At 37.0% G+C, this 14,492-nt stretch overlaps 1 protein-coding gene across 2 annotated transcripts; it reads left to right on the top strand.

The window, feature by feature from the left end:
• Window positions 1-5,654: 5,654 nt before the first annotated feature.
• figla (folliculogenesis specific bHLH transcription factor) lies at window positions 5,655-13,118 on the top strand. Of its 2 annotated transcripts, none has more exons than XM_084729616.1 (6): window positions 5,655-5,983; window positions 7,367-7,513; window positions 7,630-7,719; window positions 9,071-9,223; window positions 11,892-11,955; window positions 12,535-12,627. In XM_084729616.1, exons 1-5 carry the CDS (start codon window positions 5,783-5,785, stop codon window positions 11,907-11,909), a joined length of 609 nt encoding a protein of 202 aa, XP_084585742.1. In that variant the 5' UTR covers window positions 5,655-5,782; the 3' UTR covers window positions 11,910-11,955; window positions 12,535-12,627. The 2 variants fall into 2 exon arrangements, with proteins under 2 accessions (XP_084585742.1, XP_084585741.1); XM_084729615.1 differs by lacking the exon at window positions 12,535-12,627 and adding an exon at window positions 12,966-13,118 and having other exon boundaries at window positions 5,656-5,983.
• The last annotated feature ends 1,374 nt before the right edge of the window (window positions 13,119-14,492 follow it).

Below are 14,492 nucleotides of genomic sequence, written 5' to 3' on the forward strand. Positions count from 1 at the left end.
AATATAATATTATATAGTATAAATACAGTAAATATAACAGTAAATCATGTCATATATACAGTGGTGCAGACAGCAGACAGTAATGAAGTACATTTACTTGAGTACTGTACTTAAGTACATTTTTTGAGTATCTGTACTTTACTTGAGTATTTGTGTTTTTTGGAAACTTCTGACTTTCACTCCACTACATTTCAAAGACAAATATTGTACTTTTGACTCCACTACATTTCTAGAAAGGTTGTTGTTACTTTTTGACTGAGCACATCATTGAAGTCAATTGTTGCTTTTTTTTTCTATTCTAAAATGCAGTTGGTCACATGTTGTGTTCCTCACAGAAAGAAACCAATCACAGTCGCTCCTCTCAAATGGGACTGATGTAAAAGTGGAAATTCGTCATCCAGGCGCTCTGTAACAAGAACAAACAAGCTCTCCCTCGTTCATTCAAACAAAAAGCGGTAATGGTGACGGCAGGGGAAAGACAAAATTAAATCTCAAGATGTTATTATAATTATTAATTATTCCAGGTAAGCTTTTAACATTTGATTATTTTTATTGGGGTGAAAAATACCACATAATTCAAGTATATACTGCCTTTGAAGACGGAAAGAAATCTCAGTTATTTAACAGACTTGGAGAACTTCTTACAGTTGGCTTCAATCTGCTTTTATTGTGTGATTTTAATACAGTTACATCAGAAAATGACAACAGCTGTCCTTTTAGTTTTTGATTGCATTTCTAACTCAAGTAAAATTTTGACTGAGCAACTTTCACTTGTAGTTGAGTAATATTTGACCAGGAGTATACTATACTATACTTTGACTCAAGTACCGGGTTTGAGTACTTAAATACACACACACACACACACACACACACACACACACACACACACACACACACACACACACACACACACACACGGATGTATGTATGTATCACCACCATCATTAAATAAGTGGTATATATATATATATATATATACATATATATATGTGTGTGTGTGTGTGTGTATATATGTATATAACTTATTAACTAACGCTTATTACAAGCACCAAGCATAAAGTGATACCTGATTTTGTTTAGGAGATTGTTGTTGTATTATCAACAACAAAAATATTTTTTATTATTTTTTTAATTATACAGGCTTTTTTTTTTTTTTTTTTTTTTTTTTTTGCCACTATTGGAACTTTGATGTTTCTGGAATTCAAATCAAAACATCATCACTGTATTCTAGAATACACAGTACCACTCCTAGAAGCCACTCCTCTCAAGGTAAAGCAGTAAGGATTCAACACTCGTATACTTGTGAACTTGTGAACTTTACACAAACCGCTTAGTGCATTTTGTTACCCGATCGTTTTGTGAAATCCAGAGATACTTCAAGAAAATTCCTGCCTACTTCCACAACAAGAGTTTGAAAAGAGTCATCCAAGTAAGTTTTACTGATTCTTGTCTTACAAATATGAACTTTTTCAAAACAGCTTAATTGATATCTAATGCAGATTATAGTTATATGTTACACATAGTTATATGTTATATGTCTAAATAAATCTTGTTTTAACATTAGAGTTTGAGATATTTGATCTACCTATTATGAATTAAGTTCAAAATTGTGTTCTAAAATTATTTTCTTTAATCTTATACATACTGTTACACCAACTCCAACATGGATCTTTGGAATAACCAATACTTAGAAAAGGCTGAGAAGATGCTTTTTTATAACTAAATTATGTGCTTGAGAACATTTATAATGGACAAATTAACTAACAAAAATGTCTTTTTTTTCCTCAGGTAAACTGCCGCTGCCTAAACAGCTCTGTAGAATTTCTACAGCTACAAAGAGCCAGTGAAATGCAGTCTGTTACATTATACCCAGATTTGAACAACATAAGGTTTCCTTCTCTGGATGACGATACTGAACCAGAGAATCCGGACCTGTTGCAGCTTCAAACAGAGGACACTTACAAGAACTACTACTCCAACATGTTCTCTCTTGCTGAGCATGTTCCACTGCCTCCAAGCCCGACACCAGCTGATAATGTGTCAGACCCTCATGAGAAGAGATACCCGGATTTGAACAACATAAGGTTTCCTTCTCTGGATGATGAAGTGGACGGTTTTATGTCCCTGCCTGTCAGCGTGATGCCATCGGAGGTTCCTCTTCCTCCAAGCCCGACACCAGCTGATATTGTTTTGGACTCTCATGACAAGAGATGCCCAGATTTGAAAGACTTTGATTGTGCTTCTCTGGATGAAGAAGTGGCCTTTTTCATGTCCGGGGCCTTCTGCGTAATGCCTTGGGAGGTCCCACTACCTCCCAGCCCGACACCTACTGACACCGCATGTGACGAGAGATGCTTTAAGGAGGACAGTTATCCACATTCATCTTGCACATGTTTTTCTTCGGTTGATGAAGATGTTCCAAAGTTGATGGACCTTAACCAGCTGGCTGAAATCCCACTACCTCCAAGCCCAACACCTGCTGACACCTTGTTAAATGTGGGACACAGCCATGAGGAGAATAACCAAGACTGGGAAGATTTTGATTTCCCATCTCCAGATGATGAAGTGGCCTGCTTGATGTCCAGGCCTGTCAGTGTCCCACTGTCTTCAAGCCCTTCTCTGGATGACAATGCTGAAGCAGAGAATCCGGACCTGTTGCAGCTTCAAACAGAAGCTTACAAGAACTACTCAAACACTGAATGAGAATGGAACGAGAGATGCTTTCAAGAGGAGAATTACCTGCATTCATCTTGCATGTGTTTTTCATCTCTTGATGAAGACATTCCAGAGTTGATGAGTCTTAGCAAGCTGGCTGAGATTCCACTGCCTCCAAGCCCGACACCTGCTTAGGCAGTATTCATTCATCATTAGTATTATTCTTATTAGTATTCGTATTAGTGTTGTTATTATTATTAGTAGTAGTGTGACTGAGTGTTTGTATAAGTGTGTACCTTGACCTGCAATGACAATAAAAATATTTCAACTGTTTTAAAATAAAGCATCTTGGAGTTTTTGTGATTTTTGTGTAGAATAAGAGCAAACAGATACACTATACAAACCACAACACTAGACTACATTCATTTGAAACATATGTGCAGGAAGATGCAGACAAACATGGTTAATATATGCAGCATCAGGGGCTTTTTAAAGTTGATGACATGAGCCTGGACCTCTTTTTTCTTTTTCATATAAAGAAGCACTATTTTGTTTTTTATGCTCTCTGGTATCATTTACATTCAAAGTACATGTCTTAATCACTGAAAAACACTATCTCAACCAATTATGAATTGTAATGATATAAATATTAGTGGTTATTGAGTAGACATAGAATAACTCTGCACATATGCTTTTATAAAACAGGATATTTGTTATATATTTACTGTAATAAATCAAATAATGACCATCATTCATCATAAGAGATCAAGAAAATACTCAAAATTTCCATTCCAGACCACAATAACTGTTTTGTGTGTCTGTTTCACATCAATCAGAGTTCAAATTAATGCAGTATTTTTTTTATCAAATGAGTGTCTGTTTATAAGTTGTAAACAATCATAAAAATGGAAGAAGTATAAGGTGTAGATGTTTATAACTGTTAAATTAAGCAAAATATTAATGGAGTTTGGCAGGAAGCCGCTTAACTCATCATCCAGAGGTTTATTTTCAGAGCAGTGAGCTTTTGTTTTCAGGATAACAGGCTTATCTTTACATCGACAGACAACTGACAGTTAAGTGGTGAAAATATTCACTTGAACTGATATTGATTTTTTTTTATACACAACTAAAATATGTTATATATCAGATCATTATACACTGTACAGTATAATACACAACTAGGCTCTGTAGTCTGGCTCAGTGTCCTGCCTACAGTACAGCACATCTGATTGGTTAGAAGTCATGATCAATCAATCAGCAGACACACTGTGTCACAGACGGGGTGAGACAGAGCTGCACCGATGAGCAGAGAGGAGCTGTGTAGAAGTTAAGACAGCTGATATCACCAAAGTTTCAATGAACATCACAGTTTTATGATCTGTTTCTTTGGTGATAGTTACATCAGTGAAAAAAGTTATGGTCTGGATTTCACTCAAGGCGATGTGACAGCTTTTAAATCAGTCGCTCTTCACAGAGATGAGCTGCACACAGCAGCATCTGTCCTGTCTGTTCACTGTAACTCTCTTCTCAGGTATTATAACTATACAAAAGTAACAGTGACAGTAAAACTATGATGCTCACATGTAGTCCGAAAAGAACCGAAAATCTACTCATAAAAGTACAAGTGCGCCAAAAGAAACTACTTAATTACAGTAATGTGAGTATTTGTAATTGGTACTTCCACTCCTGTCAACAGTTCAGATCAAGGCTGTAGGCTACATAAAGGACCTTGAAGTTAACAAAAAACTGACTTTGATGTATTAGAGTACAGAGTTTACTCAGAGTATAACATTTTCTATAGAAGGGGAATGTAAAGGCACCTTACATCAAATATTTGCCCAAGATAGTGAATTCTATCACTGTATTTGAAGAATGATTTGTCGAGGCCCTGCCATACGTCTCACACTCAAGTAGCTATATAAATTCTTTCCACTTTTCTTCTCTAACTTTCTAATTCATGTCTTCATTTTTCTCAGTTCCATTTCTCTCTACATTGGGTCCCCTTCTCTCCAATCTTCTGTCCTTCGTTTTGTTTACTTGAATTGAAAACATGCAACTTCCTGGAGGTACTGTGTCCACTAAGCAAGTTTGAACTTCTTTCCCCAAAGCATATGGTAAGAAGTATCAAAGTTGTGCTTATATGCTAATTAGATACTTCACAAAATGCTTCCTGTTGCATTTTTGGACATATAACACAAGGAATAAACAGGTTTCTACACAAAAAGTTTGATTATAATGTAGACTTTGTAATGAACACATACTGTAGCTTATGGTATAATCGGGGTTGCCAGGTCTGTATGACAAAACCAGCCAAATAGCCACTCAAAACCAGCCCAATATAATATCCTCATATAAAACCATATACACTGTTTTTAAAGTCCAAGAACATTTCTGTCATTGTGAAGCGTATTCTGTTATCTACAAAATAACACCATAAATGTTAAGTGTGCCAGCATTTAAAGCAGTTTTCCCAAAACAGTACTTTCACCTAGGCCCTACAACAGCCTTGTGTAATTACATACAATATAATCATAAATAAAATCTGAACACAAACTAACCATTGCTTTGTCTTTTCAGTTTCTCTTCTATTTTTCCCTCTTCTCTTCCTCCCTGCCTGTCTGAACAATATAAATGTATTGTTTTTACTTAATATGTACTTATTGTAGTCAATGCAATTATCCTTACTGCAACTCGGACACCTTACTTCAAAATACGTGTCTATGCATGTTTGTATGTGCTGGTCTGGCTCCGAATTAGTTTGATAGGACTTTGGTATAAACATAACAGCCCATTTAAGATATGGATCTTTATTCATAGATTTTATTCATGTAGTCTGCATATTAAATAGGTCCGCCCAACCCGCGAACAAAAACGTTTACACTTAAACGCTTAAAATGGGTAAAAGTAGCCGAGTTCCGCGGAACTGGCAACCCTGGGCATGACCATTAAATGCTGCTCACCTTTTGACTGGCAGCCTCGATTTGCAGCAGAGGCCTAATTAAACCGGTAGGAGAACAGGTGTGATGATCCCGGAGCTCCTCTTCTGTCAGTCACTTACAGCAGGACACGTAATGACACGGAAAACCTGTTAAAATTATAGGAAGTAACATATAGTCAAGTTAAACATATGTCGGTCGCTGAAATGAAAGTGCCAGAGGAGGAATTAATGAGCGACATCTGGAAGCGGTTAACAGGCGAGTCTGCGCTGCCTGTATTCAGCAACATAGAGAAGTTCAAACGAGGAAAGGACGACTTGTACTTTGTCGCCGAGGACTTCAATGAAAGTGTGAAAAAGAGAGAACTGGTCAACGCCAAGGAGCGACTGAGAGTGAGTGTTCACTGGAAATTAACGACATTGTATGAACGACGAATAAATGTCTGGTAGTTCCCCTTAAAAGAGAAGCTCATGTCAAACTCTACTTTGGTTAGCTTACTTTAGCCTGCTTTTAGTCAGGTAGCTTTGGTGTTCAATTCACCTGTTTATCCTGAAAGCTCATTAAGACCTTTCAGGAGTCTTATTTGTTATCATATTTCATACACACCAAAATAAACAAACTAGCTGCAGCACAGCATTAAACTGTGAGAACCTCATATTATCCTGCTACATTCCTTTGAGCTTAATTGGTCATCCACAGGTTATGTTTTATCTCTTTCAACATGGTTGTCACATATTTTTAAATACAGCAAATTTACTTGGAGCCAATCTGTAAAAAATACAGGCCTAAATCTAGTCCTGTATTTAGCAGAAAACTTGACCCTTTTAAAATTTCAAGTGGAAGAAAGCAGGCTTTATTGTAATCAACACAGGTTTCCTCCATTTTCATATGTCAAACATGTCTCAACTTGGTGTCTGGAAAGTTGTGAGCCTAATTCTAATAATATAATGACTGTAATGACTTGTATAGATCTCAGTTTGAAATTCTCCTGTTCAAGGTTGATTGAGTCTAGTACAGACAGGAATGCATGTAATGGATTTTTTTTTTTTTTTCAGCAAATATAACAAATAATTAGCTGCTTCTCATTGCCTATGCCAGTAAGATATTTTCACATTACTGTATTTAAAAGAAAAGTATGTATAAGCTGAGGTTTATGCACAATGGAGGTAAGAGAGGCTAAAATGTAGTGGGCAAAGATGGATGATTAAATATTTTGTAGGTCTGACCGAGCCAAATCTAACTGGTAATCATTACAACAAAAACAAAAAATCATTCCGACTCTTCAAATGTTCATTTACCGGTATTTTTTTCTAGTAAAATGCATCAGCACATTGACGATAAAGCATTTTGATTAAGAATTCAAGTTAAATGCTTTGACATAATCTGTCAAATCAGATATTATTATAACAATAATTTCAGGATAATAAATAAGGTAATTTTTTCTTGTTGTCAGCTGATTAAGACCCATCCTGGCCTGGTTTGCTGCTGTACCAGTTTTTGTACAGAGCCCTATTGATTTGCTCTGTAGAAAGCTGCACACCATATAATATGATCAAATTAGGGCAAAATTGACACTGATACTTAATTACTCTTGCATGATGTGCCTGGTTGTAGTTTATACTGCCAGCAATGAAGGGTGAAGTCAAAACAAATGTCACTGCTTCATGCACTTTAGAATCTTTAGATACATTATGTGCTCTTATTAATCATCATCTATTTGCTTTTTTTAAAATTATGGTTACATACCATCAGAGATAACCTCTTGTTCTGTGCAGATCAGGAACTTGAACACCATGTTCTCCCGCTTGAAGCGCATGGTGCCACTGATGCGACCGGAGCGTAAGCCCAGTAAAGTAGACACACTTAAAGCTGCAACGGAATACATTCGATTGCTTCTGGCAGTTTTGCAGGACACTGACAGTGTAAGTACTGCATTCATCAGGTCTGTTGACAAACACCAAGTGTCCTCTTCAGTTTTACAAGGACAGCACTGCCACTTCTTTTGAAATTTTGATTAGAGGTATTTTCAATTTCTCAGGATGATGGCAGTGGGACTGATTTTCTAAAGAACGCAATCACTTACGGTCAGACTGAAGGCTTGGGCAATGACCTATGGAGAATGGATGACGTGAGTGTTTGTTTTTTTATCACGGTGCAGGTATGATGTGGTTTGACACAGTAGTGCAGTAGGAAAGCAAACACTACATTTCTCATTGGAACTAACCCACATTCAGTGTGTGTAGGCTTCTCATTGTATGTTGCTCTGCGGTCAGACCCTGAACAATGTATCTGTCTACAAGTACCTCTGATATTCAACACTAAGCAGCAGCTCTGTGGGGAAAAAAACATTTTACTGCATAATGAAAATGATTTGAGTCTGACAATATACAGTGTGTTTCTTTGGCTTAGAGGTTTAGAAGTGTATGGGTGTTTGACATTTGCATACATCTCAAGGCAACACAGCAAAAAAGTGTTACTTATTCTTATGGACTGCAGCAGAGCTCTGCACATATGACCCAACTATGGAGATGGATTTTAGATTTAGTTTTGCATGTGTCAAATTTTTAAAGTATGTGTAAAGGAAATTCAGATATTTGTTTCTGAACAGATTATACATGTTGAAATGATTGCTGAAAACATGTCAAAAGACTGAACTATGTAGTACTGAAGTGGTGTTAGACTGTTGAACTGTTCTTCAACCTTTTTGTGTTCAGGATCTTTTGGGGCCCGCCTGAAATCATGGCTAGATGACACACTGGAGCCATAAGTCCCCTAACACTATTTAAACTAGAGCGCATTAGCATTAGCTGTGTGCATGATGGTAGAGGACTGTTTCTTTGAAGTAACCTGCTTGTTTTCTTCACCTGCCGCAAGCAAACAGACTCATGAGGTCATGAAACTCCTATACAGCTCAACAGTTACTGCTCACTTCAGGCCAAACAACCAGACGCTGAAGAAAAAATTTTCAGGTCATAGTGCTGTTTGACACTTGAGACAGTGCACACACCCCCAGCATTTCAGAGTAGCGGCAGGCTGCTTAGTTTTTCCTATTTTGTTTATACTTGACAAGTTATTTCATCATTCCAATTTTGACTATGTGTTTAATAACACACATTAACACATTTTCTGTGGTGTGACGAACTCAGAACATTAATATCTATAGGCTCATATTCACTTCCAGCATCAGTTTACATCACTCCCTATGAAACAGTCTTTTTACATCTGTAATTGTAGTTTCTAGTTTAAAACTATGGGTCCAATTCCCAGGTCACTACAAAATACAAGCATCACCTGTAATGACAACAATTATCTATTTGCTTGCTCAGCATTTGACTCTACGTTTGTAGAAGGATGTAGGCCTGCATTATTTGTAAAATTTATTTCACACATTTCCCTGCTCTGACGATTGACATCAAGATACAACTTTGCATTATTTGATGGTAGAAAGATATATTTTACCTACATGCTTTTCCTGACAGTTGCTGAATATGTCAGAGGAGCGCATCGAAGATGGATTCACTATACCCCCAGAGACGGTAGCAGAGGACGGAGATATGACCAGACTGGTGTTGCAACATTGTGTGATGCCTGCATACCAGTTCATCATCCAAGTAGCACCTGATCAGACTTCGGTAACTCGTGTCGTGTCTCGTCTCGTCTTTCCTGATATTATGCCTATTTTTATGCTTGGTTTTCGTCAGCTAAACTGCTGCTACATTTCTGACACTGGCTGTCCAGGGAGCTGTTGTCGTGCTGCAGTTATGAACACTGGCTGTGCAACTGTAGGTCTGGCATCAGTGTTATGCAAATATGTTTCAGTCAGTGAAATGGAGAAGCCTTAGTCTTGACTCAAAGAGGAAACTTATAGACATGTCTGGTGTTAATACACCCCAGGGTTTTCTTAATTAATGCATTTGATGCAGTTGACATCACTAACATCACATATGTTCCTCCGTGATTTATACCACTCTCCATCATGAAGGACGTGTGACATGGGTTTAACTAGAACTCAACATTTAATTGAAATTAAATTAGAATTTCAATCGCAACATCTTCTGAGAAACCAACAGAAGCCAAATGATATTATCATCTGTCACAGCTAATTTCTTGTCACTTGTATGATCAAGTTAAAAACATGATGTTATGTATACTAAGGGGAGTTTTATAATATTTTGCCCACCCCCTACTTATATGCAAGACAGGGCCAGGATACACCGAATAACACTGATTATCTCTTCATCATGGCACCTGTTAGTGGGTGGGATATATTAGGCAGCAAGTGAACATTTTGTCCTCTAAGTTGATGTGTTAGAAGCAGGAAAAATGGACAAGCGAAAGGATTTGAGCGAGTTTGACAAGGGCCAAATTGTGGTTTCTAGACGACTGGGTCAGAGCATCTCCAAAACTGCAGCTCTTGTGGGGTGTTCGAACGCAAAGAAATCTGTCATTTATTCAATATAACGGTACATTTTCTGCTAGCTGTTACTGACTAGATGCTGTAACATCCGTAAAAATACATCGGACAGAGGGGGGAAGGAAGTTGACGAATGTGAGTAATGGCAATGTGAATAAAACTTTAATATTTCCTCATCCACGAACATGATTTGTGCCTGAGTCATGTCACATAGATTTTTACTCAGCTATGGTGGTTGTTAAGAACTCCTATGATCACACGCTACTTCATGATGTCATCAATTAATGTGAAAGAGGCCTCTAGTTGTAGAACTTAGTAGCAGTAGAACTACTTTTAATTTTCAAAAAGAACATTTATATGAACAAATGCTATTGAGCCTTTAAAGAAATATTCAATGATCAGAAAGCTATTCATGAAGAAGTTTGATCCCAACGTGCTTTTGAAGAATGCTGGGATCAAACTGTCTTGACTGTCTGACTTGACAGATAGTGGGATGCTTGCAGGAGGATACCACAACAACAGCAGCATTTGTATGCTATAAGAGAGACCAATAAAATGGTCTGTCAGTACCACAGTGGAAGCTTATAATGTTCAGTATTTGTTGAGACTACATCCAGAAAGTGATGATTCAGCTGTGGACAGCTATACTTAAGCTATACTCATGTTTACTATAATAGCTCACTTGATTGGATATTGTATAGAGTTTCTTTCAAAATCGGAACATTTGCCTTTGTCGTACCCTATAGAGGAAATTTGTTTTCAGTCTGTGCTCAAAAATAACATTCAAAAGCTGCATACACACAAGGAAAATACAATAACATTTTTGTTAGCTTGTGATCAGGCTGTTTTCCCTCAGTAATAACAGAGGGGCCAAAACTCCTCCTAAGGCGTTTTCTTTTACAGATCGGTTTTCTGTGGCCACAGGGGAGGAGGGTGAAGCACAGGTTGAGTGGGTGGCAGGGATTATGTACTGTGGTCAGTTCTAATGTAATTAACATTTCATGAAATTAAGAAATCATTTGATGGAATATGTATTTAAATTAGTTTTTCAACCTTTTCACCTTCATTCAACATTTACAGACAGACTTCGAAGCTTTGAGCATAACAGAGTGGCTGTTAAAATGTCAAAGGAATTCCTGCAGCAAATGGAGTAGGTTCTGAGAAATTAATATTACTCAATAGCCATTGTTTTTGCTTTTATATGTTGGGTTTAAATTTTTCCTCCCTCCGGGTTATTGTGACAGCTAAGTCAAAGAAATCAATTACTTATTCTGTATGTTTTGTTAATTTAGAGCTCACTTAATTAAAAAAAAATCATTTGATAGTCTAAGCAAATGCAAAATCAGTCAAATGGTGTGACCCTCCAGACACACGACAGGCAGCCTTCAAGTCTAAAGACCGTCCCTTCAAACAATCGGCAATCAGACACATTTTATTCCCAAACTGATCTCGTGGGAATATGACACAATTACAAGTGGCAATCAACACTCTTGTCTTTGGTGTAACCTGAAATCTGAGACATTCACGTCCTTACAAGTACCTCCTTATCTGATTGGATAATTCAAGATGATGAGACTTAAATCAAGACAAAACATTTTTTTCTATAGTTCACACACTTGTCATTATACTATGACAGCACTGGTGTGATGTGTTGTACAGGTGTTAACCTGATGTGACCATCACAGAAGCTGTTGTTCTTGGTGAACACGCCTCTGATAAGGTCATCTGCCTAGACTGAAAAGTTGAAGCTTTAACACAAGAGATGTTCCTCAGTAACTGAAAAGTATTTTATTAATGGTAAATTAATATTTGTGCTTCTTTATGCTTTTTTATTTGAAGTTTCACCCAGGAAAAAAATAATAAAATATTTTTTTTTAATTCAACAGATGTCTCAGCCCTTCTGAGTGGTGTTTGGAACAGATGACTTGGACCAGTATAGGAAACTGCCAGGTGGGTTTTTTTAATATGTGAATATCTAATCAGTTATTAGAAATATATTTCTAGGTAACATTAATGTGACTACAATCATACCAAAATTTGTGAAGATGTTAAAGTTGGAAGTCTAACACTGCAGGGTGATGATGTTAAAACACATACTGTATATATCAGGAAAGTTACATCAGGGGTCATAATGATGACTTTTATATAATTGTTGAATATTATGATTATCATTGTAATGAATTGTAGAGGTGGTATTAATTGTACAAGATCCATGTATGAACATATATCCAAGAGTACACAAATGTCGCCCCCATGTGGCCTGAAAGGTGACTGTCATTTTGATTAAATTTTCAATTGTCAATTAAAAGGAAGCACAGGCCTTCCTCACAGGAGACATGTTGACACAATAAGGAGCTCTGAGTCTGAGAAGTGTTACATTGTACTTTCTCTAGAAGGAGGATGATAATTTTTGAGGTACAAGTTGTCATGGACGCAGCATCACCATGTTAACTGACAGATTCATTAGTGGTTAGTGTTAAACCCTGGTATCTTCCTGTCGTCACCACTACACTGACGCTGTGCTTACAGGTCCGGCACACTGACACAGATGCTTTCAGTGATTCTAGCTGGTGAGATCTCTGTTCAAGTTCAGATTAGACCTGACTGGTAATTTGCTGAGGTCAACAAACTGTCAATGGAGAAATAATTACCCCTCTATGAGTTTTCCATTTATTATTTGTCTTGACAGTACTGGAGCACTGTAAAGAGTCATTTTCACCACAGCTTTGAATTGCATTGTTACAGCACCCTCTTCTGGTTGAATGTCTCAAGTGTGCTGCACCCAGCATCACTGTTCAGTGGGAGTGTGCTCTGTTACACCTGTAACCAGAACTTACAGGGATCTTTAGTTTGTACTGAAAAGACCTCCATCAGTGCAGTGTCGTGGTGGTGGTGGGGTGAATGTAGTAATTGTGTTAAGGGAACTGTTTTGTATAACATATATCTTCTGTTATTTTTAGGGGCCTGTTGCTTTGAGGAAAGGATAAGAACATGAAATTTTTATTTCTTATTTAATTTAACTTTTGGAATTTAAATTTTGTTTGAGCAAATGTGAGTGTGTTCATTTTACAAACTGGATCCTTGGCAGCCCTTAAATAAAATGTACAAGACAGCTTCAGTTTTAAAATAATTTCTGTTGAAAGGGTTGGTTTTCTGTCAGTTGAATAAGAACTCTCTTTATTTAATTCAGACTTATGTCTGATAAATATTAAATTAATATGATCAACTTTCAAGAAGTGTCCCTTGAAGAAAGAAGTTTTTCACTCTACATTTCTGCCACACATAATTTTAATTTGTTCATATAAATGAAGGGTGTGTTTGCTAAGTTGTCTTATGTTAAAAGCTTTAATGTTAGTCATAGGCGGATTTGGCTATCAGGTAGAATAGAGAGTGTCAGCTTATAGGCTACAGTTTCTTTTTCAACCTCTGCCCATCTTGACACACAAAAACCTGTTTCTAATTTCACCCCAAAATCAAATGCATAGTTTTCCTCTGGCCTGTAGTGCCATTTATCCAACTAGATTGTTTTGTTGTGAGTTATCAGGTTTTGGAGAGATGTCTGCCTTCTCTCCAATATAATGGAACTAAATGGCACTGGCTTGTGGTGCACAAATTACCAAAAAATACATTTAAAAAGCCTCTTTTCAGAAATCATGACCCACTTACTCAAATAATCCACAGACCTTGTTGTGAAAAGGCAGACATCTCCAAAACTATCTAGATGGATAAATGGCACAACAGGTAAGAGGACAAATATCTATTTTTGATTTTGGGCTGAACTGTCCCTTTAAGATGACCAGGTTTATGTGAAAATAGGTTTCCATGGGTAAGATACGAAGTCCTGCAACTATCAAAAGCCCTGAGTCAGCTGATTGTCCCTGACTCAGGCTGGTGGGCCTGACAGTAGAGATGTAGAATTCCACTTGTACAACATTTGGTTCAAAACGTGTTATGGTATAGAGAGAGTTACGTCAGATGTACGATGTAAGTATGTCAAGTATTGCCCATCTTAATTTTGGCTCTGGATATAAAAGATGGCAAAACTGCAATCTCATATTCATCCACCAATTTATAAAAGAGCAAGAACTAAAGACACAGCTAAGAATATATTGATATTACTTTATATATATCAAAATGAGAAGCTCCTTACTGAAAAAATATTTGGTTTGAATTCAAAATAGTCAAGACAGAATAGAGCATGAGCTAATATGACTCTTACAATTCATGCACCAAAATAATATTTGAAAGAAAAAAGAGTTTCTTCTCAGGAACCTATAGAGTTGCACACTAAAACACGGGAATTTCAGTGGAAGACAGCCAATAGATTCTTTGGGGACCCCCCATATTGTATCCAAAATAAACCCCAAACAAACTAGAAAATGGTGGAAAAATTGTGCAGTGATGATTGCAAACCGCACACATATTATGGACATGTCCTGCTCTAAGTAAAGTTTTGGAGTGAAATATTCAAATTAGTTTCAGGGTCC

The sequence above is a fragment of the Lutjanus erythropterus genome, chromosome 10 (genome assembly GCF_056507025.1).
Source record: "Lutjanus erythropterus isolate fLutEry1 chromosome 10, fLutEry1.hap2, whole genome shotgun sequence".
NCBI classification, from domain to species: Eukaryota; Metazoa; Chordata; class Actinopteri; order Lutjaniformes; family Lutjanidae; genus Lutjanus; species Lutjanus erythropterus.

What these genes read in the sequence shown, in the direction of transcription:
- figla (XM_084729616.1), top strand. Translation starts at nt 5,783, where the DNA reads ATGTCGGTCGCTGAAATGAAAGTGCCAGAGGAGGAATTAATGAGCGAC. An exon ending in TTTTGCAGGACACTGACAGT is followed by an intron (nt 7,514 to 7,629) that starts GTAAGTACTGCA and finishes TCAATTTCTCAG; the next exon opens with GATGATGGCAGTGGGACTGA. An exon ending in ACCTATGGAGAATGGATGAC is followed by an intron (nt 7,720 to 9,070) that starts GTGAGTGTTTGT and finishes TTTTCCTGACAG; the next exon opens with TTGCTGAATATGTCAGAGGA.